Here is a 27,070-nt window from a genome sequence, read left to right as displayed (position 1 = left end):
TACATATACATGTGCATAGCTACACACATGCACACACACAAACTCATTCACAAAAGTAAAATGAATTAAAATTTATAAGAATTAATTGAGATATTATTTTAATACCTTTGGAACAGTGCCCAGCATGTAGTAATTGCTTAGCTTATTATACAGAATTATTAATCATTCATTAGTGATCAAAACATGAGATGGAGCTTTAGTGACAAATAAGAGCAATAAAACCCATAAATAATTTTAATTCTCTGATGGAAGAACACAGTTGAACTCTGACCCCCAAAGCCATTACCAATTCCTGCGAGTACCTCGCTAGGATCCTGAAAAAAAAAAATCATTTAAACATTATCCCAAAAATGCGTTTGCAAATTACTCTTGCCAGAGGCAAGGTTCTTGGATACAGAGTATAACGATCCATTCTCTCTGCACCCCGCCCTCCACCAGACATTACTCTTTAAAGACATGACTGCCAAGGGCTACTATGAAAAGTCACTAATATGGTACCTTTTATTATATTTGCCAATTTCACACTTTTCCTCAACTTGTGAAAAGTGACTATATTTGCAATGTTACTTCCTGGGTTTGCTAGAATCTTGTCAGCTTCAATTACCAACTTGACACAGTCCAGAGTTATCTGAGGGAGTCTCACCTGGGGGATTTCCCAGATCAGACTGGTGTAGGGCAGGTCTGTGAGAGACTGTCTTGATGTTGATTGATGTGAGAGGGCTGCCTACTGTGGGCAGTACCATCCCTGGGCAGGTGCCTGGGCTGTAAAAGAAAGAAGATACTAGGCATGATAGGCCTTTACTTGAGAGATGGCAGGCAGATATTTGTGTGTTCCAGGCCAGCCTGGTTTACATAGTGAGTGCCAGTCAACCCAGGGCTACCTAGTGAAACGCTTGTCTTAAAAAAAGAAAAGCTAGCAGAGAGTGACCAGAAAGCAGTGTTCCTCCCGGGTTTCTGTGCCAGGTTCCTGCCCTGACTTCCCTCTGATGGATTGTGACTTGGAAGTCTAAGCCAAACAAACCCTTTCCTCCGCAAGTTGTTTTTGGTGTTTTATCTCAGAAACAGAAAGGAAACTAGAACATCCTAAAGATGAGCCCAGGTCCTTGCTTTCAATGACAAAGAACTTGGCTTGATCTTGTGAAACCAGCTTGATGACCTTAGTATGGGCTCCAGCCATTGCAAGAAGCTTATCCTAGAAATTGACACAGGGAGGGAGGGCTTGTTCAGCTAGCTAACTTCTCCAGGGGCACCAGAAATCCCTTTAGGTTTGGAGGGTGGCACAATATTCCTAATAAATTCAATCAGCTATCACTTATCCCTATTCTCAAGAAATCAAGAACAGGTCCTACTCCAAAAGAGATGCTATCTGAGAAGAACTTTTTGAACATTTAATTGAACTTCTTTGATTTACAAGAGGAGAAAAGTAGTCATTTGAAAGTCTTGCCTGAGGTTAAATGGTTTGTTCCTGGGGACAGCCATAAAGCTTGTCTTATTCACACTTGACTGGATCTCTCCTTTTGATTCTTCCTATTCCTTGCTTCCCACCATCCCTACCTACCACCAAATCTTTTATTAAGTGCAAACACTTTCTCTGGGGTACCACTGTGTTCTTTGAACTGAAAAGCCAGGTAAGCTTAATCATTGATGACTAATAATAATAGAAAAAGCATCCATCCATCTTTGAAACGTCAGTTTTTCTCTTTCACCTTCTCCCATCTACTTCCAGGAGTTCGAACGGCAAGTGCTTATTTGGATTTCAAACAGTAGAAATCGTGTGCGAGCATTGTAACATGGTCCCTGCTTGTTTGTAATTAATAATTGTCACTTGATTTACTTTTTCTTCACGCCCAAGTGTGGGCTGTTAGGGGTGAGGGGTGATGTGCCATGGTGTTTATATGCTTGGACAGAAATTGAAGGGACTAAGAGGCTGCTGAAGGAAGACTGTCGGTTCCTATAGATCAATTCCAGTGCCCCGAAAGGAAAAAAAAAAAAAAAAAAAACCGCACAGCTATTTTATCCAGAGAGGCTAGTCGCTTCGGTTAATCGATTCTAGGCTGCAGTCGGCTATTTAATACAACTTTTTACAAGCATCAGCTACATTGCGCTGGCAAGAGAAGAGCCACCCCCACTCCTGCCCTCCTGTAGCTAAATCATAAAGAAGCGGAGACAGCCAAGGGGACTGTAGTCCCCGCTCGGGTCCCCGCAACAGCTCCAGGGTCAAGTTCAATCTCCAAAGCCGCAAGCGCGTTCCCAAAGGGTCACCCCCTGGGAGACGAAGGGAGCGGGCCAGGAGTGGGGGTTAAGGGATACAGGGTCACTCGGTCACGCACAGTGCTACCACGCGGAGGAAGTTTCTAACTGTAGCCCGCTGGCTGCCCCAGTGCGCGGGGGTGCAGCACCGGCTCTCGCTTGTTGCAGCGGCTCTCTTAGCTGTCGCCCCCAGTTGCACCGTCGGTTCCCAAGGTGCACCGTCTTTGCACTGCATGCACTTCTTGCACACCCCCCGCGAAGGGAAAACACCGAGAGGTACTCAAGAGTAGCGCAGCCAGCAAGAAGTTCAGACGTGGAGGAGATAAAGAGACTCGAGGAGCAAGTGTCCCGCGATAAAAAGCCCGGGGCGTGCGCGCGCCTTCACAGCGCTTGGCGGGATGTCGGATCCACTTCCACGTTCTAGTGGTCAACTCCACGCGTGCCCGCAGCTGGCCCGACCCCCGACTCCCGCAGGAGTCCCCTCTCCACCCCCAAGTGCGCAGGCCCGGCCGCCCCAGCGCGCATGCCCTGGGCTCGCGGAGCGCCGGCCAGCCCCTCAGCCTTTTTGCTTTCTACACACTCTACAACCAGGGGAGGGGGCGGGTCACGTGATCCGGCGGCCCGAGGCGCGCGGGAGGAGGGACGGGAACGCGCACCGGAGACAGAGCGGGGAGGGGCTCGGGAGCGCGTAGGGGAAGGAGGCGCGCGGAAATGGGCTCGGGAGCGCGCAGCGAAGTGCGAGGGGAGGGGCACGGGAGCGCGCAGAGTGAGATGTGAGGGGAGGGGATCGGGAGCGCGGAGGGAGTGAGGTGAGAGGGGAGGCCCTCGGGAGCGCGCGGAGCAAAGCGTGAGGGGCGGGGCTCTCGGGAGCGCGCAAAGCGAGGCGCGAAGACGCCGGGCGCGCGCAGAGGTGGCCGCGGGGACGCGCCGTGGGGGAGGAGCCGCGCGGCGGGTGGAGGAGGAGGAGGCCGTGGCCCGGCTCCGGTGCGGTCCGCGCACACGCCGCGCACCCTCAGGCTCCGGGCTCCCGCAGCGGTAGCCGGGCGCGAGCGGAGTCTCTTCAGAGCGTCTCCTCAGCGGGCGGAGGCGGCACGACGGTGTCTCCCGCTGGAGACGGCTTTCTGCTCTGCTCCTCGACGAGCGGCTGGCCGGCCCACCCCTCCTTGAATTGTCGGGAGGAAGGGTGACCTCTTCTCCGGGACTGGAAACAACCGGGATTTCTGTGTGTCTGTGTGTGAGGAGGGGGCGGCGGCACGCGCCAGGCTTGGCAGTTCTCTTCTTTCATCTTCTCCTCCCCCCTCAAGCCCCCGGGAGCAAGTAGAAACCCCGGAACCGCTGCGTCCTTCTCGCCTGCCCGCGCACCCCAGCTTCCCCCGGGAGCGCTCGGCCATGCTCCCCTCTTTGGGGGATCTCGCCCCGTTCAGCTCGTGCCCAAGCCCTGGATACATTTCTTAAAAAAAAAAAAAAAGAAAAGAAAAAGAAAAAAGAAAAGAAAGAAACAGAAAACGGGAGCCCGGGAGTGAGTTTTTCTTCTAGACGAGAAAGACCGAGAGAGAGGAGTGTGGGGTGTTTCCTGCGCGAGGGGCGGGTGAAGTTCATTGCCACCCACCCGGTTCACCCTGACCTTCTCGGACCTCGGGTATCTTTTTCTTTTTGGGGGGGGGAATCTTTCGGAGAAGGCGATTTGGGTGCTAGGGCGAGAGCATGGCCGTGGGGAGGGCTTCCCCAGTCTCTTGATCAAAGCATTCCGCTATTCTGATTTATTGCCTGCTTGGTGAGTTATTTTTTTTTCTCTCTCTCTCTCACTGAAAAGCAGACCTGTGTATTCAGCCATTACTTTGCTCGGCGCTGTTCGCAGGCATCTCCGACCCTCGGTGCAGAGGGGAGCCCCACACTTGGCCCTCCCTCCTAGTCTCCCCGCCCCTTCCCCCCCCCTTTTTTCTCCCCCCTCCTTCCTTCTATTTTTTAAAAAATATTTTCCCTCGCGGTGCAGGAGCAGGAGGGAGGGCTCCGTGTCAATTTTTCCTCCCTCCCTTCTTCTTCTGGGGTGTGTGTGTGGCGCGGGAGGGTGAGCCGGGGAAAAAGATCCCCCGGCGTGGTTCAAAGAGCCATGGATGGCCCGACGCGGGGACATGGACTCCGCAAGAAACGGAGGTCGCGGTCGCAGCGAGACCGAGAGAGACGCTCCCGGGCCGGCTCCGGTGCTGCCCCCGGCCGGCCCCGAGCCCCCTCGCTGGCCTCCTCCTCGGGCTCCGACAAGGAAGACAATGGGAAGCCCCCATCCTCCGCCCCGTCCCGGCCCAGACCCCCGCGGAGAAAGCGCCGAGAGTCCAGCTCGGCCGAAGAGGACATCATTGATGGATTTGCCATGGCCAGCTTTGTTACTTTTGAAGCGCTGGAGGTAAGGGGGCCAATCCCCCTGTTTCTGCCCTCTCCCTTTTTATCCTTCCCCCTCTGGTTTCTCTTTATGCATAACCCCCTCCCCACATCAACACCCACTATTCGGGGCTGCACCCCGGTTCTCAGCCGCCCCCCGCCGCCGCCGCCGCCGCCGCGTTCGAAGCTGTCTGTCTGTCTCGGCTGAGGTCTTATTGTTGGGTGTGGGGTTTGGGGGAGAACTGGGGCCAGACGGGAATCGCAGAGCGGTGTGCCTGCCTGGTCGGATCTCCTCCTGGCTGCCTCCTTGTCCCCTTTGCCTCGTCTCCCTGTGCCCCCTCCATGCACAACCCCTCCCTTCACCTCCCTCCACAGCAGATGGGTGGAAAGAAAGGGGTTCGGGCATCACAACAATGCGCCCCCCTTCTCCACGGATGGCTCTGCCCCTATTCCTTTCCTCCTCCGTCTCCCTCTCCAATCATGGCTTCTTGGCTGCTGGAAGTCTCTTTGCTTGGGTTTGGGGCGCCTGTGGACGGTTCTCGGTGTGGTTTCTACAGAGCCATATGTTCCCGTGTGTGGTGTGTGTGTGTGTCTACTATATGCCTTTTCTGGATGTCCTGGGGACCAGAGGCTCTATAAGGTTTTGTGGCTTTTCTGCACCCCCCCCCCCCGTGAAGCTGGGGAAGGGGGCGTTTTCTCCTTGTTGGGAGAAAAGAGGGAGGAGGGGAGAAGAGAGAAAGAGGAAAGGATGGAATATCTGTATTTTGCATGAGGCCGGATTGCAGAAAGGGTTAATGATAATATCATCTATACACATACATTCGCACATGTGTGTGAGTATACATGAGTAATTTAGTTGAAGGACAGAAAAAGGGACACCAGGGCTGGCTGGTGGGAGGCAGGAACAAAATCCCAGCTCTAGGCTGAAGGGCTTGTCACCGATTGTCCCTTTCCTTCTGTTTGTGTGTCTTTTTTCTTTTCCCAAGTGATAGGTTCTCTCTCTCTCTCTCTCTCTCTCTCTCTCTCTCTCTCTCTGTCTTTCTTTATTCCTTAGGCACCTGCAGGCAGCCTTGATTTTTTTTTTTAAATGCACATTTTCCTGCTGGCTAAGAGGCTGCTGGGGTGTGTGTGAAGGGTTGTTGGATGGAGGTAGCTAGAGGGAGACAGTCCAGGGGTCACAGCAAACTATCTTTGCCTGGATGGATTTGATTTGGTGCTGGGATTGGTCATTGGCTTCTATGAATTTAACCGCTGTCTTTCCCTCCTCTACCTCCCTCTTCCCCACCCCCAACACACACAGCCACACACAGGAGGTTTTGAAATTCTGGAGGCTTGATCCAGCACAAAACCAAGATAGGAACTGGTTCATAGCCTGACATAGCATCTGATGTGGTGGTTTGAGGAAACTTTTCCTATTTATTTATTTATTTATTTAATTTTTGCTCTCATTTATGGTATTGTCTCAGATGTGTGAATGCAAGCTTTGTTAATGAAAGCTTCAATTTCACATACACTAACTGTGCAGGTTTAATGTTACTGGTTGGACTTATGTGTTTGGGTGTCACGTTGGAGTTTATTTTATAAAGCAGTGTTCCTGTCAGAGTTGTTAATTTCTGTGAAGTGCTCTGGGCTAGTGATGGTGGTGGCCAATGGCCACTGGTTGGGGAGGAATGAAGGGGAGGGTGGTGGTACTGGTGGTGATCAGAGATTTTGATGTTAGTGATTGGGTTAATCACTGTTGTTTTCCTGGCTAAAATCAAGAGTGTTGAGTCTCAACCCCTGGGATGATGACAATTGTAGCTTTAACTTAACCAAGGTGGATGGGCACCACAACGACCCCTTTCTTGCTTTAAAATGGGGATGGAAGTGGCAGCATGTATCTGAGGAGAGAATGCTGCTTCGAATTTGGCACAGCGTGGCTGTCTGTGGTTGGTGTCGGAAAAGAACTTGTAAGAGCTGGTTACAAGTGGTTCTGCTCTCTGGGTGGTTGCTCTGCGCTGCTGCTGGGTCCCCAGACAGCAAGAGGGGCCTGGCCTTCTTGTGATCATTTCTGAAGGCCAAGTGGACATGCAAGTAACGAGTGCACTTGTTTTGCGGTTTTTAAGCAACCGTTTGACTTGGCTTTAGAGTGAAAATGTACCCATTCTAGTTTTATCTATTTATTTTTTGACTAACATTTTTAACTTTTTAAAGAAGAACAAGCTCTAAATATAGCATGAATGCTATTTCTTTCCTCACTATGACTGATTTTTCCAGCTACTTTTCTAGATTCAAAACCTAGGGTAATTTGTTTAGCCAAATACTATATTGCACCTTCATGTCAAAATGTCACAGATGTAAAGTTGGGTCCCTATAAAAGGTCTAACTTCTAAAAGCATTATTTGAAATTTTATATGAAGGTATGCAGAACATAAGCCCTGGTGCACTCAACATCCAGGTTCAGCTACCAACTCACATCTTGCTGTTTCTGTGCTTCATCAAGCACCCTCTCACTGCTCAGACCTGTTCCCATCTCAGCTCTAAATGCTCCTCTATAAATCTCTGAAGCATGAATAACTCAGAAAACTCCAGAAATGCCCACTGTATTTGCTCCTTGGTAAACTAACAGTTCCTTAATGCCAGTTTTCTGTCTAGTCACAGTTTCAGAGTCCCAGGTTTTGTAGAAAACCTGTTCTTAAGCCTTTCAGATTGAACAACATGCAATGGAAAATAAAAGACATCATGTTTATCTGTGTTTAGGGGGCAAAAGGTCGATATATTAGATGTCTGTGGTCATACTGTGTCCTGTGTTTGTAGTGTTCCACTACATTCAGTTTGGAAGATTAAGTGAATTATCACCCCAAAATGTGAGGGTTTATTAGGAAGCAGGCAATTAAACTATGATCTGGGATGGAAATGTGTGTTAGGAGCATGCTTGTAAATATTAGGAATTATTACAAGTACCAAGAGTTACCCTGAATACATACTTGTGTTTGGAAATGAAAATAATCTTTGCCACAAATCATCAAGGTTGTTCCTGGTATGATGTTGTGATAAGAAACTAGAAATATTGGCCACACAGTGAGACTTACAGCTTATGCCAGCTTAGAACCATTTCTGGCAGACCACGGGGTGACATAATTTAGTTTTTCATGGTCACATTGACCCCATGATTTTGTCCTTCGTAACAGCCTTTGGGCTTCCTTTAAAAAAAAAACTAATAATAATGAAATATTTTATATAAAGACTTAAAAGCCAGCTATGGTTTTGGACCAAAAGTAGTAAGCATAACCAGAGCCTGGGTTTTTATGCTTGCTGTTTATAATTGTTAGATTTTTTTTAAACTTAAGATGATGGAGGTTAGAGGGCACTTTGGCATTTCCCATATGTTAGAGGCAGTGCAACTGGCTGAGATAGTTGCATATTCTACAGGGACACTTGTGTTGAGTAATTGTGCCCTGAAGTTCAAGTATGTGATTACCAAGAGGCTCCTGATGGAAGATAAGAGGGAAGGTGAGGAGGCTAAAGTTGAGCGCCTGTTCTTCGTATTACACAGCTGAGAAGCAGAAATACCATTTAACAGTAGTCTTGTGTGTTTAGGTCCTCTTTGAATGTCAGGATAAAAGCAAATAGCCCTAAGTGTTGTGTCATTTGCTTTGTTTTATTTATTTGTGAGTCGGGGGCATCTTACAGTGTAGCCCAGGCTGGCCTTATACTAGATATATAGCCCAGGCTGCTCTCACACATTGTAAAATCCTCCTATTGAAGCCCACCATATTTGCTCCAGAGTGGTGGGATTACAGGTGTTTGCTATCATGTCCAACTTTCATGTCTAGTTTGTTTTTTTTAAACAACACCCCCCCACCATACTCCAATAACCAAACAAAGTGGCTTTTAGCAAACAAAGTATAAATGGGGAATGCTGGTACCCTGGTACTGTCAGCCTGCACTGATATGGCAGATAATGGTGCCTTCCGATTCTTTAGGTTTCTATTAGAAAGCTGTGAGCATTTGACTTTGCTAATGAGGAGCTCTCCTCCATCCTCTTTTGTAGCACTTTTGGGACAACTGACCAAGGGGAACAGATGAGGTTGGCAGAATTAGCAGACAAGAGGTCCCTTAGTGCTGCAGTGTTCTGAAAAGAAGGCAAGATTCGTTTCTGGCCTGTAGAGGATCCAGTGAATACTTTCCTGTGGCTTTCATTTCCTAGTTCTGTTTTGCTCCCCTCCCCTCCCCCTTACAGTCATCCTCAGGGGACTGTATGGAATGTAATATACTTATAACGTACCATGTTTAGTAGGCACTACTATTTTCCTTTGATGAGATTTCATGTACCTAGTTTCTAATGTTCCTTGTGTCACTCTGCAAATACTTACAGAGCACTTAGTATGTACAGGGCACTGGGAGTTCAAGAAGTCTTAAGTGTAACATTTTGAAGAAGGATGCGGTTTAGTTGATAAATTGAATCTAGCACCTATAAAATGCTTCTGAAACAAACACTTGAAATACCTGATATTAACTAAAGTAGTCTGTCAGAGGGAAGACAGTGAGAAAGGTAGAAGAGTTCAGAAGGTCTTTGTTTGCATGTGTATGTTTTGAGACATGGTCTCATGCACTCCAGGCTGGCCTCAGACTCAACTGGCTACAGTTGGGGATGACCTTGAACTTCAGATCACCCTGCTTCTATCTCCTAAGTGCTGGAATTACATGTGTGTCACCAACTTCTGTTTTGGCAGTGCTGGGGTTGGAACCCAGAGCTTTGTGATATGCTAGGTAATCACTCTGCCAACTGAGTACATTCCCAGTCCTTGACAAGTTCTCATGGAGAAAATGGGTTCTAGCACTAGGGTGTCGTGCTTGGTAGATAGGGTAGGAGTAGAGAGCAGGAGGGAGAACTTTCTAAGTGAATGTAGAAGGGGACAGAAAGAAGACCCCTGAGAAGATGCTATGTGATCAAGATGGGGCCAGGGACTCCCTGCTGGGAGTGAATTGATAGTAAGAAGGAGTTCTTAGGGGATCAGGAGACCCACTGTCCAGGCTTGGCCTTTCTCACTAATTGTGTGAGCTTGCTTGAGAAGTTCCCTTCTAAAAGCATCCTTTCCTCACTCCATTAATGGAGAGATGGAGACTAGTTTAGAGTGAACGTTCTCAGGCTAGAAGGGAGCATAGCTTTTTACAGTTACTCATAGCTTATGTTCCAGACTGAAGTAGAGCAATCTGCCCTCAAATAGATTTTAGAATGACTTGTTCTGCCAAGATTAAAAGTACTTATTATGTGAATGAGAAACTTGATTATTAGAGGAGATGTCGTGTATCTTATTTCCTAAATGTATTTGGTCACAGGGCACTTTGCTTCTATACTGGTGTGGGAAATTCTGGGTAGGTCTTAAAAAAGCAGTTCTAGATCTTGGAATCCGGTGACTGGTAATAGAAGAGGTAGAAAATCAGGCCTGCTGTCTGGAAGCAGTGGGGGTGTGAGATATTATTAGTCCACTCTTTTCCTGCTCTTCTTTTCTGCTTCATGTCAGCTATTTTGCTGAGTTTTGCCAACCCTACCAAGAGGAGAATATCGGTGATCTCATTAATAGTGCTTTTCAGTGTGACAGCTGCCTGGTTCTGACGCCACCAAGCTGCCCTCCAGCCAGTATGTTTTATCCTCCCTTGGTCCCTTCTTGTTCCATGTCTGCTGCTTTTTAGGAATCCAGAAAAGAAGGTTCGGATGAGAAGGGGTGTTGACATTGATGTTAAAACAAAGGTTTCCGATTAGCGGCCTCTCACTCCAAGCCTATGAAGCTGTAATTCAAAGAGAATCAGAGTGTCTCTAATGCTGTTACAGAGCCAGGGAAAGCCGTGGAACCATGTCTGGGTTGCTTCTTTCACTTTCTGTCTTGGGAAGTTTGGCTGTGGGATGGCTGAGTGAGAGGGGTCAAGTTCCAGCCTTTCAGCTCTGAAGAGTCTGCCTAACTCCAGGATCCAAGCACTTTTTGAGTGGTGGAAAAAAAGGAAGCGTGTGAATTGTGTGTGCTTGTGAACTCAAGCATTTAGCCATACTTACTGAACTCCTGTACTTCACTATGAGGCAGAGCTTCTGTGCAGGAGTCTTCATTTGAGATGAGGTGGAAGGCTGTGAAAGAATGATTCCCTGCTGCTCTGGTTAGCTGTGGAGATGCACCACTCTAGCTATTTTGGGGGGAGTAGATAGAATATAGTGAATCCGCAGGTTTACAGAGTAGATCATGAAGTTATTGATTGAACCTTTGATAGGTTTCTGAGAGTGGTGTTCCCCTAAATCTTTACTGGAGAAAGCTTAAAAAATGAAGCAGCTAGGCTGAGGATGTGACTTGCCTAGCTTGTGTAAAGCCTTGGGGTCGGTCCCCAGCACCACAGTAAAGAAACAAAGCCTTAGACTGAGAGAGTGTGAAACAAAAACAAATCCAGAGCAGTTTGTTGTGACAAAGAGATTCTGGGAGCCTTGTATACATGAGGGACTGGAGAGATGGTTCAGTGGTTAAGAGCACTGGCTGCTCTTGCAAAGGACCAGAATTTGGTTCTTAGCACTCACGTGGCAGTTAACAGTTGTCTGTAACTCAACTTCCATGGGCTCTGACGCCCTCTCCTGGCCCTTCTTGATGAAACCTGTGTGTGTGTACATGGGTGTGTGTGCATGCTAAGGGTGAAGTATTTTTTTCTTTGTTCTGACTAGTTGTATAGGAGTCATAATACACTCACCATAATTTCACTTTATCAAAGTCAAGCAGCCTCATCCCCCCCGCCCCCCGTACTCCAAGATTGGGATAAAACCCACTGTGCTCTAGATATGGGACGAACCACCTGGTGACATGACAACTTCTTAGCTGACAAGGATCTGAAAAATTCAGGTATCTCTAAAACCCAGTTGAACTGAGGAAGAAAACTGCTATAATTAATTTGGTGAAACCCAAGACAAGAGAGACTCAAGAACAATCTGGAAGGCATTGTTTGCCAGAGCAGAATTATTTCAAAATACAGTCATGGAAGTTGTTTTTGCCCCCTCTAGAAGGGTGGCATAGAATTTATGAGGGAGACCCTAAGTGTGTCTTCCTTCAGATCTGTGCTGGCCTTTCTGTGCTTCCTGGGTCCCAGCTGCAAGGTGGGGTTAGTTTCTTGCTTTCTGTGTCTTGGTACCAGTGAGTATCAATGCAGGTCACTAAGGATAGGTCCTCCTTTTGCTGGTAGTTAACTGTAGATGCTAAGGAGTGGATGTTATCATCTGACAGCTTTTGCTTGCTTAAAAAGGGGCTAGGCCACTGCAGGCTCCTTCATCTGCCCTGTTCCAGTCTTCCTTTCCATGCATTATAAGGCAGCCTGACTTTGAACTCATGTGAGATGCTCTTTTCTTTGAGAGTGTTTATTCTACACACTCATGTAAGTGACACTCGGTCAGGGTCCAGTTATATTACCCACTGCTACTCCATGCCTCCCTGCTTGCTGTTTTCCCTCCCTTACTGAAGTAGAGTGGTTAGAACTACAAATGCAGATAATGAAAAAGGATGGATTTAGGAAGCTGAAATGTGGAAACTATAAAATTCCTACATTTCATTGAGTGCCACCATCTGAGACACTCACTCCAGTATCAGCTTTGGGCCACAGATGTGCTTTCCACAATTTTCTGGACTGTTCTAGCTCATCTTTCTGATTTCTCAGTTCATATCTGAACTGTAGTTAGCATTTGTTCAAACAAATGTGTGCTAAGTCCGTAGGAATATTTACTCTTTGGGCTTGCTGCTGTACCTAATGGTAGCATATGCCATGGTACCCTTAGAAGCCTTGGAAAACCCAAGTGCAGTACATTTGGAGCCACAGAGGACAGGGAGAACACTCACAGTACGCGTAGATGATGACAGTGGAGGATGGGGGGCGGTTATGTGCTGTCAGAAGAGCTTCATGTTTAAAGTATTGTGTGCAGACTACAAACCAGCCACAGCCTGCCTCTCTCCCCCCCCCTTCCTTGTGTGGGTGAAATCTGATACTACCAAACCACAGGTACATTCTGAATCTGAAAATAAACCATTGCCAGGGTCAAGTTGTAGGGAAAAGTGAGAAATGTCATTTTCCTTGTTGTCCTTACACTTAGCATCGAAGCTCGGAGCAAACCTTATTTATTTATTTATTTTTAAATGTATTTGTAGTTTTCAATGGCGGTGATATTTTAGAACTTAAAGGAGTTAACAAGACCATTGTCCAGGACGCCAGCAATCCCTCAGTTGTTATACTGTGATCTCCCCCCCCCCTTTGTTCTTCCTCTTCCTCCTCCTTCCTTTTCTTTTTCTTTTACTTTGGGTGCTTTTGTTCATTTGACCCTGCTTGGTATAGGTTGCTAGTTAAGCATTATTTTGTAAACCTTTTTCCATAGTTGAAAATAAAAGGGAAATAAAAGAAAATGAGGATGTAAACATAATAGCTGGACATTAGATTGTTAACTTGTTCCTAGCTACATGATAGAAATTCCAGCGATTTCCATCTGTTTCTTCTGTAGTTGACAACAGTAATAAGGGTCTTGCACTGCACTTTTCTAAGAAGTGGTACAACACAGTTTAAGTGAAATTGGGCTTTCTGTGGGGCAAAAGAGAGAAACAAGTATTTGGTATTGTGTGTGTAAATTGCAGTATGCTCCTTCCTTTTTATGGTGCTCACTGCAATTACTTGAGAAAATCAGTTTTGAGATGAATGCTCAGAGCCAAATCTTTAGGAGAAATTATAAAACGAGGACCTTTGCATCCATTTTACTCTGGGGCTGATGGAGGGAGGACAGGCTTTCTGAGCCACCACCACATTCTTTGTGCAGACCTTGTCCCTAGTGGTGCAGTTCTGCCTCTCATTTTGCAAAGGAAAACAGCTCCGAGGGGCTAATTGACCTGCTGGGATCACACTGAGAGTTAGAGGCCCACTGTTACCCACTGAAACTAGGAGACTGTTTTCTGTTAATATTGGGGAGTGCAAGAACTGGGAACCTTCAAAGAAAGGTATACTGGGTTTTTGTTTCTTTTTGTTGCTGTTGTTGTTATTTGTTTAGACAGGATCTCACTGTGTAGCCCTGGCTGGCTGCAACTCACAGAGATCTGACTGCCTCTGCCTCCTGAGTGCTGGGATTAGAGGATTAAATGGCCATAGCTGGCCATTGATTTTTATTGTTGTTTTAAGACAGTCTCATGTAGACCAGGCTGTTTTTATAATTCCAAAGTAGCTGAGAATGACCTTGAACTTCTGATCTTCCTGCCTCCACCTCTGGCTCTAGTGCAAGGATTAGTGCACCACCAGCCTGGATTTCTTTCTGTGTTGTTCAGGGTAAAACCCAGGACCTTGTGCATGCTAGGTCAACTCTGTACCAACTGAGCTACATCCCATAGCCCAAAGAAAGTTTTTAAAAACAATAATACCACAAATTAAGAGCAATACCCATGATTGAGAAGAATTCCTATTTTTTCCTTAATAATGTTCTGATTGTTACTCATTGTCAAGAACCTTTAAAGTCATCCTTCCCCCATCCTACAGTTTCTCTGAGTAGCAGCATAGCGCCTTAAAATTCATTGTCTGAACAGAAGATTTTAACATGCAGCCTGATCTACATAGTAAGTTCAGACCAGCCAGTGTTACATAGTGAGACCCTTCCACCACCCACCCACCTACCCATGTAAAGATATTAATGTGTCCTACTTAGAATTTTGACTTTTGAGCAGAGACTAAGGTCTTTTCTTCAGACTATCAATCCAGGGAAACTAAAAGTAACTTTGCAAGTATTCCGACAGACTATATGCAGCAAGAGAACTTGGGGTGTGTTTGAATTGCAGACTCAACCAAACTTCTGAAAATTCAAAATAGGAGATTCACGTGACTAACTAGCTAAGGCATCTTGTCTATTTATTGCTGAACCAAACAATTTATAACAATTGTTTGTCACTCGTAGATATTTATAGCCATTCATGCAATAAAGTGTTCACAGGATTGCAGTAACACATAGAGATGGATGTAGTTAGAAGCAGGTTGACACCTTGAATTAAATGCAAACCTGAATCCAGTGTTCCCGTGTTTTGCACCTTACATACTTGCTGCAGGTGCCAGTCAGCCAGGTATGCAAATAAAAAGACATTGATGAATCTCCCTGGGTATGTATGTGGTTGCAGAGAGTCCAAATATTCTATTAATCTTTTACCAAGCATTGTTTAGATTTGAAGCAGCAATGGAATATATTAATTTGGCAGACCAAACAGCATAGGACCAAAAATGTAGGAAATAATAAGGGGAAGACATGATTGATAGGCTGTCCTATAAATAACACATGCAACTGACAAAGGGGCCGAGTAATATTTAGATCTGTGCTTAATGTCATTAATGGAGTTGTTAAACGAGGACATTTGAGTTTGAACTTCAGAGAGGACCTGCCTCCCATTTAAAATGCAGACCTATCTCTAGTTGTGCTCCTTGGACTGATCTGTTGACAAAAATCGGTGTAAATCGAATTTTTGTAAATTGATCAGATGTGTCAGGGGGAATCTTGCTGTGAAAAATATGAGTCCTTTTTTTTTTAACCAAGCATAGTACTTACTCCTAGTTTCCTTTCTGTTGCTGTGATGAAACCCTTGACCAGAGCACCTTAGTTTGCTTTCTCTGTTGCTGTGATAAACATCATGACCAAAAACAACTTGGGGAAGAGTTTACTTGACTTCCATATCACAGTTCATCATTTAGAGAAGCCAAGACAGGAACCTGGAAGCAGGAGCTGAAGCACAGACCATGGAGGAATGCTGCTTACTAGCTTGTTCCTCTGGTCTGTGCTCAGCCTGCTTTCCTATACAACCGAGGACCACCTGTCCAGGGGAAGTACCACCCACAGTGGGCTGGTCCCTCCCAGATCACTCAACAATCAAGAAAACACCCACCCCACAAACGTGACCACAGGTGGATTTGAGAGGAAATTCCCCAATTAAAGTTCCACCTTCCCAGATGTTTCTAGTTTGTGTCAAGTTGACAAAACCAGCCAGCACTGTGAGAAAAGGGTTTCCTGGCTTACGCTTCCAGGTCACAGTCCATCATTGGGGAAAAGGGCAGGATCTTGAGACAGCTGGTGATTCCACATCCAGAGTTAAGAGTGGGAGAAATGAATGTACCCACACTGCCTGGTCATAATGCTCAGCTAGCTTTCTCCTGTCTCATAGTTAGGACCCCTAGCCTAGGGAATGGTGCTGCCACCATTCAAGGTGAGTCTTCCCACCCTGACACATAAGATATGCTCTTACAGGCATGTCCACAGGTTAACCTGATCTAGCTAGTTCCTCATTTGAGACTCTCAGGTGATTCTAGGTTGTGGCTAGTTGACAATTGGAAAGTAACCACCTTTGGGCTAGAGACATGACTTGGGTTAAGAGCTCTTGCTGCTCTTGCAGGAGACCTGAGTTTGATTCCCAACACCCATGTTGGGTAGTTCACAACTACCTGTAACTCCAGATCCAGGGGATTTGACACATCTATCCTCTGTAGGCACCTATACTCATGTACACATACATACCCCCTCCCACATATGCATAATTAAAAATAATAAAAATAAATCTTCTTGAAACAAAAACCAAAAACTAATTGTCACATCATGTTTCCTAAATATGTCTTTCCCTTTATCACTTCTCTTCCTGCTCCCTGAATTCCTGGAAGGAAGTGACTGAGAGAGTTGCATTTTTCTGTTCAGGTTTCACCTGGAATAATTGGTGATGATTAGAAAATGCCCTCATCACTGATCATGGTAGTTAATATATGCCTTTAATTCTAGTACTTGGGAAACAGAGACATGCAGATCTCTGTGATTTTGAGGCCAGCCTGGTCTACATAGTGAGTTCTAGGCCTGCTAGGACTACATAGCATATATCCTGTCTCAAAATAAAATAAATAAAATAAAATAAAATAAAAGTCATCATTATTGAGAACTTAGAGCTTGGTTTTTAAGTATGCACTGAGGAGGTCTTGTGGCTCTGAATATGTAATGTGATTTCCATATCTGTTCCACTGGGGAGTTCAGGCATGTCGTAACTACTTCAGAGTCATCATTGTACAGAGACACCCTAGCTATAATTTTTCTATAAGACAGTTCAGTGTTAAAATTGTAAGGATGCCAAAAGGCAGGGTTGTATTGTTATCAGGAAAGGTGGAGACATCTGTTATATCTTGTTAACCAGGGGAGGAAAATGCTTTAATCAAAATATCTAATTATGTGCTCTCAGCTGAAGAAATATCCTTTGCTAAATTTTTGGAGTTGGTCTAAATGGAAGAAGAGCTGGCCTCTATAGGAACGATGATATAAATCTCTTATTTTATTTTTTAAAAACAACAACTTATCCTTAACTGGGGTAACACAAGGGTGCTTTTGTGTTATTGAATTGCTTCTACTCTGTGTGTTGAATAGACAGCTCTACCCTAGCTTGAGGTTCTTGTTTTTGTTCTCTCTCTTACCCCCATAGCACAGGGGCCCCCAGGGGGAGTTTTTATTTCCAGATGTGTACCTCAGAGGAGCCCTGGCAGCTGAGAGCTACCTGGGGGAGGGAGCAAATGATAATTGCAGGTGAGACAAGGGAATAATTCAGCCTGTATGCTGTGTGGGGAGGTGTGATTTCACACCGGAGTGTGAGTGTTGAAACTTGCTCGGTCAGACGGTAGTGCTGTTTAATTTAAAATGCTTCATTAGCCTAATACTGAAATGGATCAGATTGTTCCAGGTCACCTCAATTGAAGGAATAGAACTGTTTTTAAATACTGAAGTGTAATATGTTCGCATTTTTGAAAGCAGTTTTATATAATATCTGAAAATATTAAAAACTATCTCCCCACTCCTGTCTCCCTTGAGTATTTCAATTAGATATTTTTATATTTGTGTGTTTTTGTGACTGTGTGTGTGGTGGTCAGAGAAGGATATTGGGCGTCCTGCTCTGTCACTCTGTGTCATGTTCCTTTGAGACAGGGTCTGTCAAGTGAACCTGGAGCTAAGCTGGGGGTCAGCAAGCCCCAGGGATCCTCCTGTCTCTACCCTCCCACGGTGCTGGGGTAAAGGTGGTATCACCACCTCTGGCTTTATATGTAGGTGCTGGGAATTTGAACTCAGCTCCTCATGCTTGTGTAGCAAATGCTCTTCTCACTGAACCATCTTCCCAGCTCCCTTGGCCACTTAAAATTGTTTTGAAAGTACTGCTTTCTACTTTGTCATTCTAACTTCAAAAAGTAATCCATCTTTAATTAAAATATTATATTTATTTATTTATTGTTTGTGTGTATGCACATATGTATCTGTACCCATGATGATACCCCTGCAAGCATGTGAAGGTCAGAGGACAACTTTCAGGAGTCATTTCTCTTCTTCCACCAAGTGGGGCCAGGGATTGAACTCAGGTCATTAGGCTTGGCAACAAGCATCTTTACCAGTTGAGCCATCTCACCAGCCTCCAATCTTTTTATCTGTATTTCAAACAGCAGTTGATCAGACATTAATGCAAGTGCATTTCTGGTAGTCTGAAGGCTGGGACATGGTCAAGTCAGAGAGGTGTGCTTATATTATAGCTTTGGAAACCTGTATTTCTCCTTTGTGAAATGATGTTCCCCAGGGATTAAGAGCTTGACCTCTGAAGCAGTCTTTGAAGGGTTGACCATGACAGGAGAGGTTTTGTGTTTTCTTTGGGAGCCGGTGGGAAGTTCAAGTGCTATTAATTTTTTCCTCCCTCTGTTCTGTGTTCTGTAATGACTTACTGCGTGTCACTTAGGACTTATGAGTAGAACCTTGGAAAAAGGAGAGAGCCAGCATTTCCCCTTGTGTTTGGAAGGTTTTATTTCCCTACATTCTCTGCCCTTAGCCCCTGCACTCTTCCCACGCATATCCTTCAGGGGATGTTTGAAGCTCTCAGAATTGGTGCTTTCTCCACTTTCTCAGCAGTCCATGCATAGTAGGCATTCAGTCAATACTTATTTACTGTTGACCTATTTCTAAAAAAAAATCCATAAAAAGACATTTTTAGAAAAGGGAGCTGCTGTGCACGGGGTGCTTGCTCTGTGCCAGGCATTGCACCGTCAGTTTTACGTTCACATTGCCTTATAGAATAACCCTGTGAAAAAGGAAACATGTCTGCTTCACAGTTGGCCCAACTAAAGCTCAGAGAAATTGTCAGCTCACCCTGAGACTGTAACTGCGGCTGCTTATGACAGGCCTGAAAGCTCAGGCTCCTCACTTTTTCATACTCCCTTTTTAACATAAACTCATTTTGTTAGAGCCTCAAATGTGACTCTGGCACACCATGTTTGTTCCTTCTTGTTGAAGCTGGAAATTATCTTGGTTATAAAGGATTTTCTCTGTGCAATAATAGGATTTAGGGATGGGAAAGTACCATACCTTAACCTTTTAAGAAAAGTTTCTTGGGGGAATTTAAAACATGAGTATTATGTATGTATCGTATTTCCACCCTCCCAGTCCCCCTCCAACTCCTTTTATGGCCCTCTCAAGTTCATTTTTGATTATGTAACTACACACATACACACACACACACACACACACACACACACACACAAAATGCACTGAGTTCATTTAGCTCCACACCTAACTTTTTGGGAAGTCCTTCCTCTCCTTCCCCTTCTTTCCTCCCTCCTTCCTTCCTTCCCTCCCTCCCCTCCCTCCTTCCCTCCCTCCCTCCCTTCCTGCTAAAGATGATATCTGGAACCTTGTTCATGATAGGCAAATGATGTACTACTGAGCTATAACTCCATTCCCCATTTTCTTTCTAACAGCTGGAGTTTATGGGCTGGAGTTGTAGCTCAGATGGTAGAGTGCTTGGCTAGCATGCAGGAGACCCTAAGGTGGAGCCCCATAAATGGGTCTGCCTGTGCACTCTTGTAATCTCTGTACTCTGGAGGTGGAGGCAGGGAGATTGGAGTACAGTGTCATCCTGGGCCACATAGTAGTTCAAGAGCAGCCTGGGATACATGAGACTGTGCCAACCAAATCAAAACAACAAACCCAGACTTTTACAGTCACTACCCCTCTCCTAGTTTATCTACAGTCTGTTCAGTGCTGTTATCCTCATTGTTTTTTCTGTATTGAAATCTAGCCTTTTCTAAGATATGATTAGCAGGTAGATTTTAAGCCTTCTCAAAGGCAAGACTTCAGATTCTTGAGATGGTACTGTGTGACTATCATTTTACATGTTGCCAGTTTCCTAAAACTACCTCCTTTAACAGAAGTGTCCCATTGGAGGAGGGACTGGCTGCCTGTCCTAGGTTTTTGTGCATATAAGCTTGTATCTTACTAGAGATTCCTAAGTTATTTTGTTTTGCCTGCTTTGAAACTACTTTGAGAAGTGGCACTTCTCTTGGGAAGACACTCCACAATAAAAGAGACCTTATTACCCATGCTAGGTTTTATTTTATTTTATTTTTTAACTAATAGGCACTCTATTCTTCCCTGGTGAAAGACTATACTAAATAGCTCTTTGCTTTTCTTGGTATCTCTTTCTGGAAGGTACCCGGTGACAGACAGTCCATTATTTCCTTGTCATTGTTTCCTTTCATTATTCTAAGCACATTTGCAAATTGTTCTCTCTGGTTCTCCACTCCACCCTGTTGAGGTTTGTTTATGCTACAAAGAGTATGCTAATGACTGTGGCTGTTAGATTGATTCTTATGGAAATCCCATCGGCTTTCAAAGTAGTTTATAGAGAAGCCCCTTTCTCTGATCCCCCGGGCTAGAATGGGCTTCTATGTAGTTCACTTTCTAGGACTAAAGGGTTCCGACCTGACTGAGGACCATCAAGTTGGGGATGAATGTGTTATAATCACCCCCCACCTCATTATCATCTTGGAACCTGAATTTTCAAAGGGTTGTGTCCCGTCCCACCCGACTCCTGTGCCTTGCACACTTTCTCAATTGTGAGTGTAGGTGAGCTAGATGAGGCCCAAGCCAAGGATACTCTGCCTTTAATGGCACATGCCTTTAATCCTGGTACTCCCCTTTAATTCCCAGCAGATCTCTGTGAGATCAAGGCCTGGTCTACATAGTGAGTTCTAGGCCAGCTGGGACTACAGGGAGACCCTGTCTCAAAAAAAAAAAAATCTAGTATAATAGGAACCATACCTGTAGGCCCAGGGGTTTATGGGTAATAACTTTCAGTTTGGTTTTATGTATGTGCAGAATACAAGTTTTGTCTCACCTTGGTGGCCTCAGATTTGGGACTCTTAGGAACTGTGAATTCTTTTGTTTCACCTTGTGTCCATGTCCTCTCTGGGGATGTCTTCAATTAAGGAAACAGTGAAGAGGGACCACAGAGATTGATGTCAAGTCTGTCTCTGGGCAGTGGTGTTCTCTGGTTACAGAGGGACATTGGAGATTTCCACATCCATTGTCCATATTTCAACTGCACTCTTATTTCCTTCACTATGGCATACCTAGGATCAGGGACAGAAAAATATGTATACTCAGCCTGATTGAAAATTATGCTGTTGAAACAAGATCCATATGGCCATTGTAAAATGGTTACTACTGCATATAATTGCCTTCCTCACTATGTGCTTTGTCTCTACTTCCATCTTCTGAGAAGCATCCTGACAACAGTATTAGAAAACATATAACATGCAAAGACATTCAGTCCCCTTTAGTTTAAGGATTAGGTTATAGCATTAAAAGATGGTCACCATGCTTTGTATCCATGGCCCTTGCTTGGTTCAGCTTTATTGTTAGACTAGATAACAGATCTATGAAGATCCTGTTTACCTACTTGCTGACTATATTTCATAGTTTTGCTGTAATTGTGAGAAGGTTGGTTTGTTGTCCCTAAGTCCCATCATGTTACTTCAGCCTGTTGGCCTCTCAGTACTGTTTCTTCATCTGTTCAGGTCTTATGTAGAGTTATTTTTCTAGGAGACTCTCTCTACCTGTATTTTCCTGAAGGTGAGCACAAAGCAGGTCAACCTAGGGATAATTTCATTTGGGGGTCATTTAGATGAGAGATAGAGATAAATAGATAGATAGACAGACAGACAGATAGATAGATTTCATTTGGGAGTCATTTAGATGATGTATAGATAGATAGATAGATAGATAGATAGATAGATAGATAGATAGATGATAGATAGCATTTAGATGAGAGATAGATAGATAGATAGATAGATAGATAGATAGATAGATAGATAGAAAGAAAGCAATCAATCAATCAAGAGACCATGAGGTACCTGCCATTCGTTGGAATTTAAATTGTCCATTGTGTACTGTGCAGTTCTACCACATGTCTTCTTTCCTGTTAGGAGTGAGATTGTGTGTATGTGTGTATGTATATGTGAGAGAGCGAGACAGAGAGAGAGAGTGAGAGAGAGCACATAATGCACATGTAGACGTCAAAGGACAACCTCTTTGTCAATCTTCAACATTCTGTTTGAGACAGGGTCTCTGTTGTGTCTCTGCTATGCACACTAGCAAACCAGGCTGACTGGCCTGTGTGAGCTTCTGGGGTTCTCCTATCTCCATCTCCCAGTCATAGTGCTGGGATTACAGATGTGTGTAGTGTGTGTCCAGATCTTAAGAGGGTACTGGGGATCTGAACTCAGGTCTTCATATTTGTTTCATAAGCTCTTTTACCCACTAAGCCATCTCAGCAGTCTCCAAGGGAGAGATATTTACAGCTTGGAGGCTTAGTGTCAGATCCTAGAAAGATAGTGACCACATGATGGCAAATGGAAAGATCAAGGCTTACCAGTCTCCTGTGGGTGTCTTAGGGGTGCAGTGTTTCTTGGGTGGGGTGTGTTTTCCATCCCCTATTCTATAGCTCTTAATAAGTAGGAGGTGGAATAGTGGAATGGAGTCTTTCATCAAATCTAGTCTTTCTCTTTCTTGGGGTTGGAGAGATGGCTCAGGGCTAAGAGTACTGGCTGTTCTTCTGGAGGACCATAGTTCAATTCCCAGCACCCATATGGTAGCTCACAACTTTCTGTAACTCCAGCTCCAGGGGATCTGATGCCCTTTTCTGGCCTCTGTGTGCACTAAGCATGCATATGGTGCATCTACATTCTTGCAGACAAACACTCATACAAATAAAATAAAAAGAAATAAAAAAGAAATCTGGAATTTTTCTCTGGAGTCAGAGACTTGGAGGCTTTCCCAGTGGTTTGGAATGCCGAAGATCATCTTGGGCACTGCTTTGGGTACCTTGGGGGACAAGGAGCCAGCTGAGGAGCATTCCTCACATTTTCAACCAGAAGAACACCATATTCACCTGATTTATAAATCAGGGTGAGATTCTTAGGGACGAAGGAAGAAAGAATGTAGATTCTTTTGACTTTCACTGTAGCAGGCAAATATACCTCTAGGTACAAGAGGTGCTGTAGTCAGAGAAATAGATATCAATAAATAAGCAAGAATATAGTATGTTAGGATGTGGTGACTGTGCTACAAAGCTTGGTGAGGCGATGGTGTGATCCGATCTGTGTGTATTTGTTGTTTTACAGTCGGTGATTGAGGCAAGGTAGAAACCTGAAGGGAACAAGGGAGCAAGAAATATGAGTGGCTAGGGGAAGTGCATCCAAGGAGAGGGGATGGAAAGTGTGAGAGCTTTGAGGAAGGGATATCTTGGTATGTATAACTGTGGGAGGCCATGTGGCCAGAATGGAACACATGGAGAAGAGAGGAGTAGAGTTGGGCCAGGGTCCTCCAAGGCCTTTGACTTAAGCTCTAGTGATTCAAGAAATTTAATACTTGAAAGCAATTCATTTACCAACCAAAAAGTGCCTTTGAATTTCCTCAAAGTCACACAGTATCAAATAAAACCATATCTGAAACTCATATGCATGCTTCTGTGTGTGTGTGTGTGTGTGTGAGTGTGTGTGTGTGTGTAAATACATACACTTTAAAAATATGTTGTGGTATAGGGGATTGAATTTAGGGCTTTGCATATGCCAGACAAGTGAGTTATATCCCAGGCCTCCCTCTGGGATTCTAGGCTGGTGCTCTACCACTGAGCCATACCTATTTCCAGCCCCTTACTGGGGGAATCTAAGCAGGTGCTGTACCACTGAGCCATACTCCCAGCCCCTCACTGGTAGGTCCTAGGCAGGTGCTCCATCACTGAGCCACATCCCCAATGCTTCAATGGGGAATTCCAGGCAGATGTTCTATTGGGATGTGCTACAGCCCTGCAACATTCTTTTGTAGTAGTTTGTTTGTTTCTTTCTTTCTTTCTTTTTTTTTTTTTTTTTGAGAAAGGGCCCCCCTGTAGCCCTAGCTGTCCTGGAATTCACTATGTAGACCAGGCTAGTCTTGAACTCACAGAGATCTGCCTGCCTCTGCCGCCCAAGTGCTGGGACTACAGGCTGTAGTAGTTTCTTATTGCTGCCACTGGTTTAGGTTGTGGGGAGCCATGAGCATCCTTTGGACTTGAAGATTGTGTCATTTCCTGTTTATGAGTATAGTTCTTCAAGAACATACAGGATTTCGGTCTCCAGGCACCACAAGTTGGGGAGAGCTTTAGTTTCCTTGCCTGAATCTGTTACTATTTAGCTAACTTGAAAAAACAAACAACAACAACAACAAAAAACCAAGCTCAGGTTTAACCAGGGACTTCTTTGTGACAGCCTTATATCCACAACTTTATATGCATTATCACAGGTAAGCTTTGCAGCACCTCTGAGAGGGAGGTATCATTTTTACTCTTATTTCAGAGAGAAGAACTAGAGGTTCAGAGAAGCTCCCCATGGTCTGGTCATGTAGATTGAGAGTTGTAGAGGAAGGATTTGAGTCCAGGGCCTGCGCTGTCTCTGATGAAGAAAAAGGGGATAGAATTATGTTTAGATACAATTTCACTGAGAAGTGCTCCCCTCACCCACATTTTAAGATGGTTCTAGAGCTGAGCCCCGGTAATAATACTATCTTGACACAGCCCACTTCATGACTCCAAGTGTTTGGTTCTGTTTGGAGGATTTCAGTGTCAACCTGGCTCAGGTCTGCCCCCTTTGAGGATTTTTGGGGCTTACTCTGAAGCAGTTACCTTTGATTTCTCTGAACTGAGTTTGAGTAGAGCATTTTTCAGTACCTGGACTGTGGAAAGCGTTACAGAATACAGGTCAGCATTTTACTGTCAGCAGACCAAACGGAATTGGTCTTGCTTTTTTTTTTTTTTTTTTAACTCCCCAGTAAAAGCCCCAGACACCACCAGTGCCTGTAATTCACAGGAATGTAAATTATGTTTTCAGTATTGGTATTTTTCAGGACCAGTAAATTAAGGTATCTTTGTGTCTGTGTCTCTGTGTGTGTGTATATATGTATGGTTGTGTAGTGTTTTATTAATATGGAACCACACAGAGCATGGCACAATTAATAACTGTATACCTATCTTCATCCTTAACAAATCTTACTGTACTTCTCTTAAAATTGGTAGATTTTTTTTGAGCTGTGTACATGTGTTAGTAGCACAAGCCTTTAATCCCAGTACTTGAAAGGCAGAGGCAGGCAGATCTCTGTGAGATCGAGGCCAGCCTGGTCTATGTTGAGTTCCAGGCCAGGTGAGGCTACTGGAGACACTGTCTTAAAAGAAAAAAAGGTACATTTTTTGTGTGTTATATGTCATCTTAGGAGGAGCTGGGATGGGGAGAGAAGGAGGGAGTTCCTTAAAACTAGTTGCTCTTTGAATGTTCTGGGGAGCTTTAAAGAAGTCCTCATTTGGGTTTGGAGAGATGGCCTTATGGTTAAGAGCTTTTGCTGATCTTGCAGAGGCCCTGGATTCAATTTCCAGCACCCTCATGGTGGCTCACCACCATCCATTAACTCCAGTTCAGATAAGCCAACATACCCTTCTGGCTTCCACAGGTATTGCATGCAAGTGTTACACTTAACATGCATGCAGCCACTCATACACATAAATATAAATGAATACTTTAGGGCTATATAGCAAGAGCCTGTAAACAAACAAAACAATACAACCAAATCAAACCAAACCCCTTCCAAACAAACAAAATCTCAAGATGAAACCCATACTAACCAAGCACTAATACCCATGAAATCATGGGTTTCTAGGACTCTCTAGCACTAACAAAACTAAATTTACAGTTAAAAAAAAAAAAAAAGCCGGGCATGGTGGTGCACGTCTTTAGTCCCAGCACTTGGGAGGCAGAGGCAGGCAGATCTCTGTACATTCAAGGCTAGCCTGGTCTACTATCGAGTTCCAGGCCAGCTGGGGCTACAGGGAGACCCTGTTTCAAAAAGACCAAAAAAAAAAGTTCAAAAAAGTAGTCCCCATACCTATAGGAGGGTGGAGGGAGACCCAACCTCTATCATTAGAGCATTTTAAAGTTCCCTGAGTAGGAGTCCAGGGACTATCAGACACTCCTAAATTTTATCTTTTCTTTCTCCCACTGAAAATTTTTTATTAAATTTACTGGTGTGTGTATGTGTGTGTGTGTGTGTGTGTGTCTGCCACAGAATATATATGGAGGCCAAAGGATGATTTGGAGGAGTTGATTCTCTCCTACCATGTGCATCCCAGGGATTGAAGACAGGTAGTCAGGCTTGGTGGCAAGAGTCTGCCCATGGAGCAGACTCACACTGTTTAATATGGTTCCGTTTTCTACGATTCTAAGAGTGCAAGTCTTGTGAGTATATCTTTTATATCCTCCCTTTCCCTTTATAGTATGAAACCAGCTGGTCATATATACATCAGGCACTTAGGGGCCAGGTGTGAAGCACTAGAGAGGAAACTGAGAAATTCAGAAGTATTTGGGTGGGGGTGGGGTGGGGAGGTGAGGCTGTTGAAAGTGTTTGCCATAAAAGTTACAGACTTTGGAAACCAGTGGGGACCAAAGCCTAGAGTCACACATCTTCATAGGAAAGCTCTGAGTGTGGGCCTTGTTTTGCTGCACACCTCACCAGGAAGAGCTGTACTGAGATACACCACCAGAACAGCCCCTTCCCTTTGGGGTCTACTGTAGTCCTGACTGTTATAGGCTCTGGAGGTAAAACTGAAGTAAACAAAGCCTGTCCTTAAGCAGTGCCATTCTGAATGTGTGGGGTTGGTATTGTACATGTGCTGGTTTCCCGAAGTGCTTTAATAACATTGAACAAGGTAAGGGCATGGGGGGACCTAATCATCCTCCTTTAGGAAAGGTAGAAAACTGTTTTTGGCCTAATTTGGCTGACATTGTATTTCTTATTCTGAGAGTTTTGGTTACAAATGTTTTCAGTAAAGTCTTCTTTGAGAGAAGTTAGAGCTTTCGAGGAGTTTAGGAATTGGTTGAATTTTATGTTCTCAGCAACTTCATGCTGTGAGAATGTTAAACAGCCAAAGTTCAGGTTGGGGAGGAGGCTGAGGAGATAATGACACTTGATTCTCTCTGAAGTGGACTTTCCTAATTCACCTGTGTGCTTATAAATTTGAGGGAAAAGAGGATAGAAAGGGAACGTTTATTTGCAGTCTCTCCTCTGGGCAAGTCT

General features: G+C 44.7%; 1 protein-coding gene across 1 annotated transcript in view; it reads left to right on the top strand.

Annotated features, from left to right (window-relative positions):
• Positions 1-3,214: 3,214 nt before the first annotated feature.
• Auts2 (activator of transcription and developmental regulator AUTS2) overlaps positions 3,215-27,070 on the top strand; it is a 1,247,925-nt gene continuing 1,224,069 nt past the window's right edge. Inside the window, exon 1 of the mRNA XM_008851110.2 lies at positions 3,215-4,651. Coding sequence (XP_008849332.1) covers positions 4,361-4,651 — 291 coding nt within the window. The 5' untranslated portion in view covers positions 3,215-4,360. The remainder of the gene's footprint in view (positions 4,652-27,070) is intronic.

Source organism: Nannospalax galili, unplaced genomic scaffold, assembly GCF_000622305.1.
Source record: "Nannospalax galili isolate Female #2095 unplaced genomic scaffold, S.galili_v1.0 scaffold444, whole genome shotgun sequence".
Taxonomy (NCBI): Eukaryota; Metazoa; Chordata; class Mammalia; order Rodentia; family Spalacidae; genus Nannospalax; species Nannospalax galili.
Note: the sequence above shows the minus strand (reverse complement) of the source record. Positions and strands in the feature narration are given on the sequence as shown.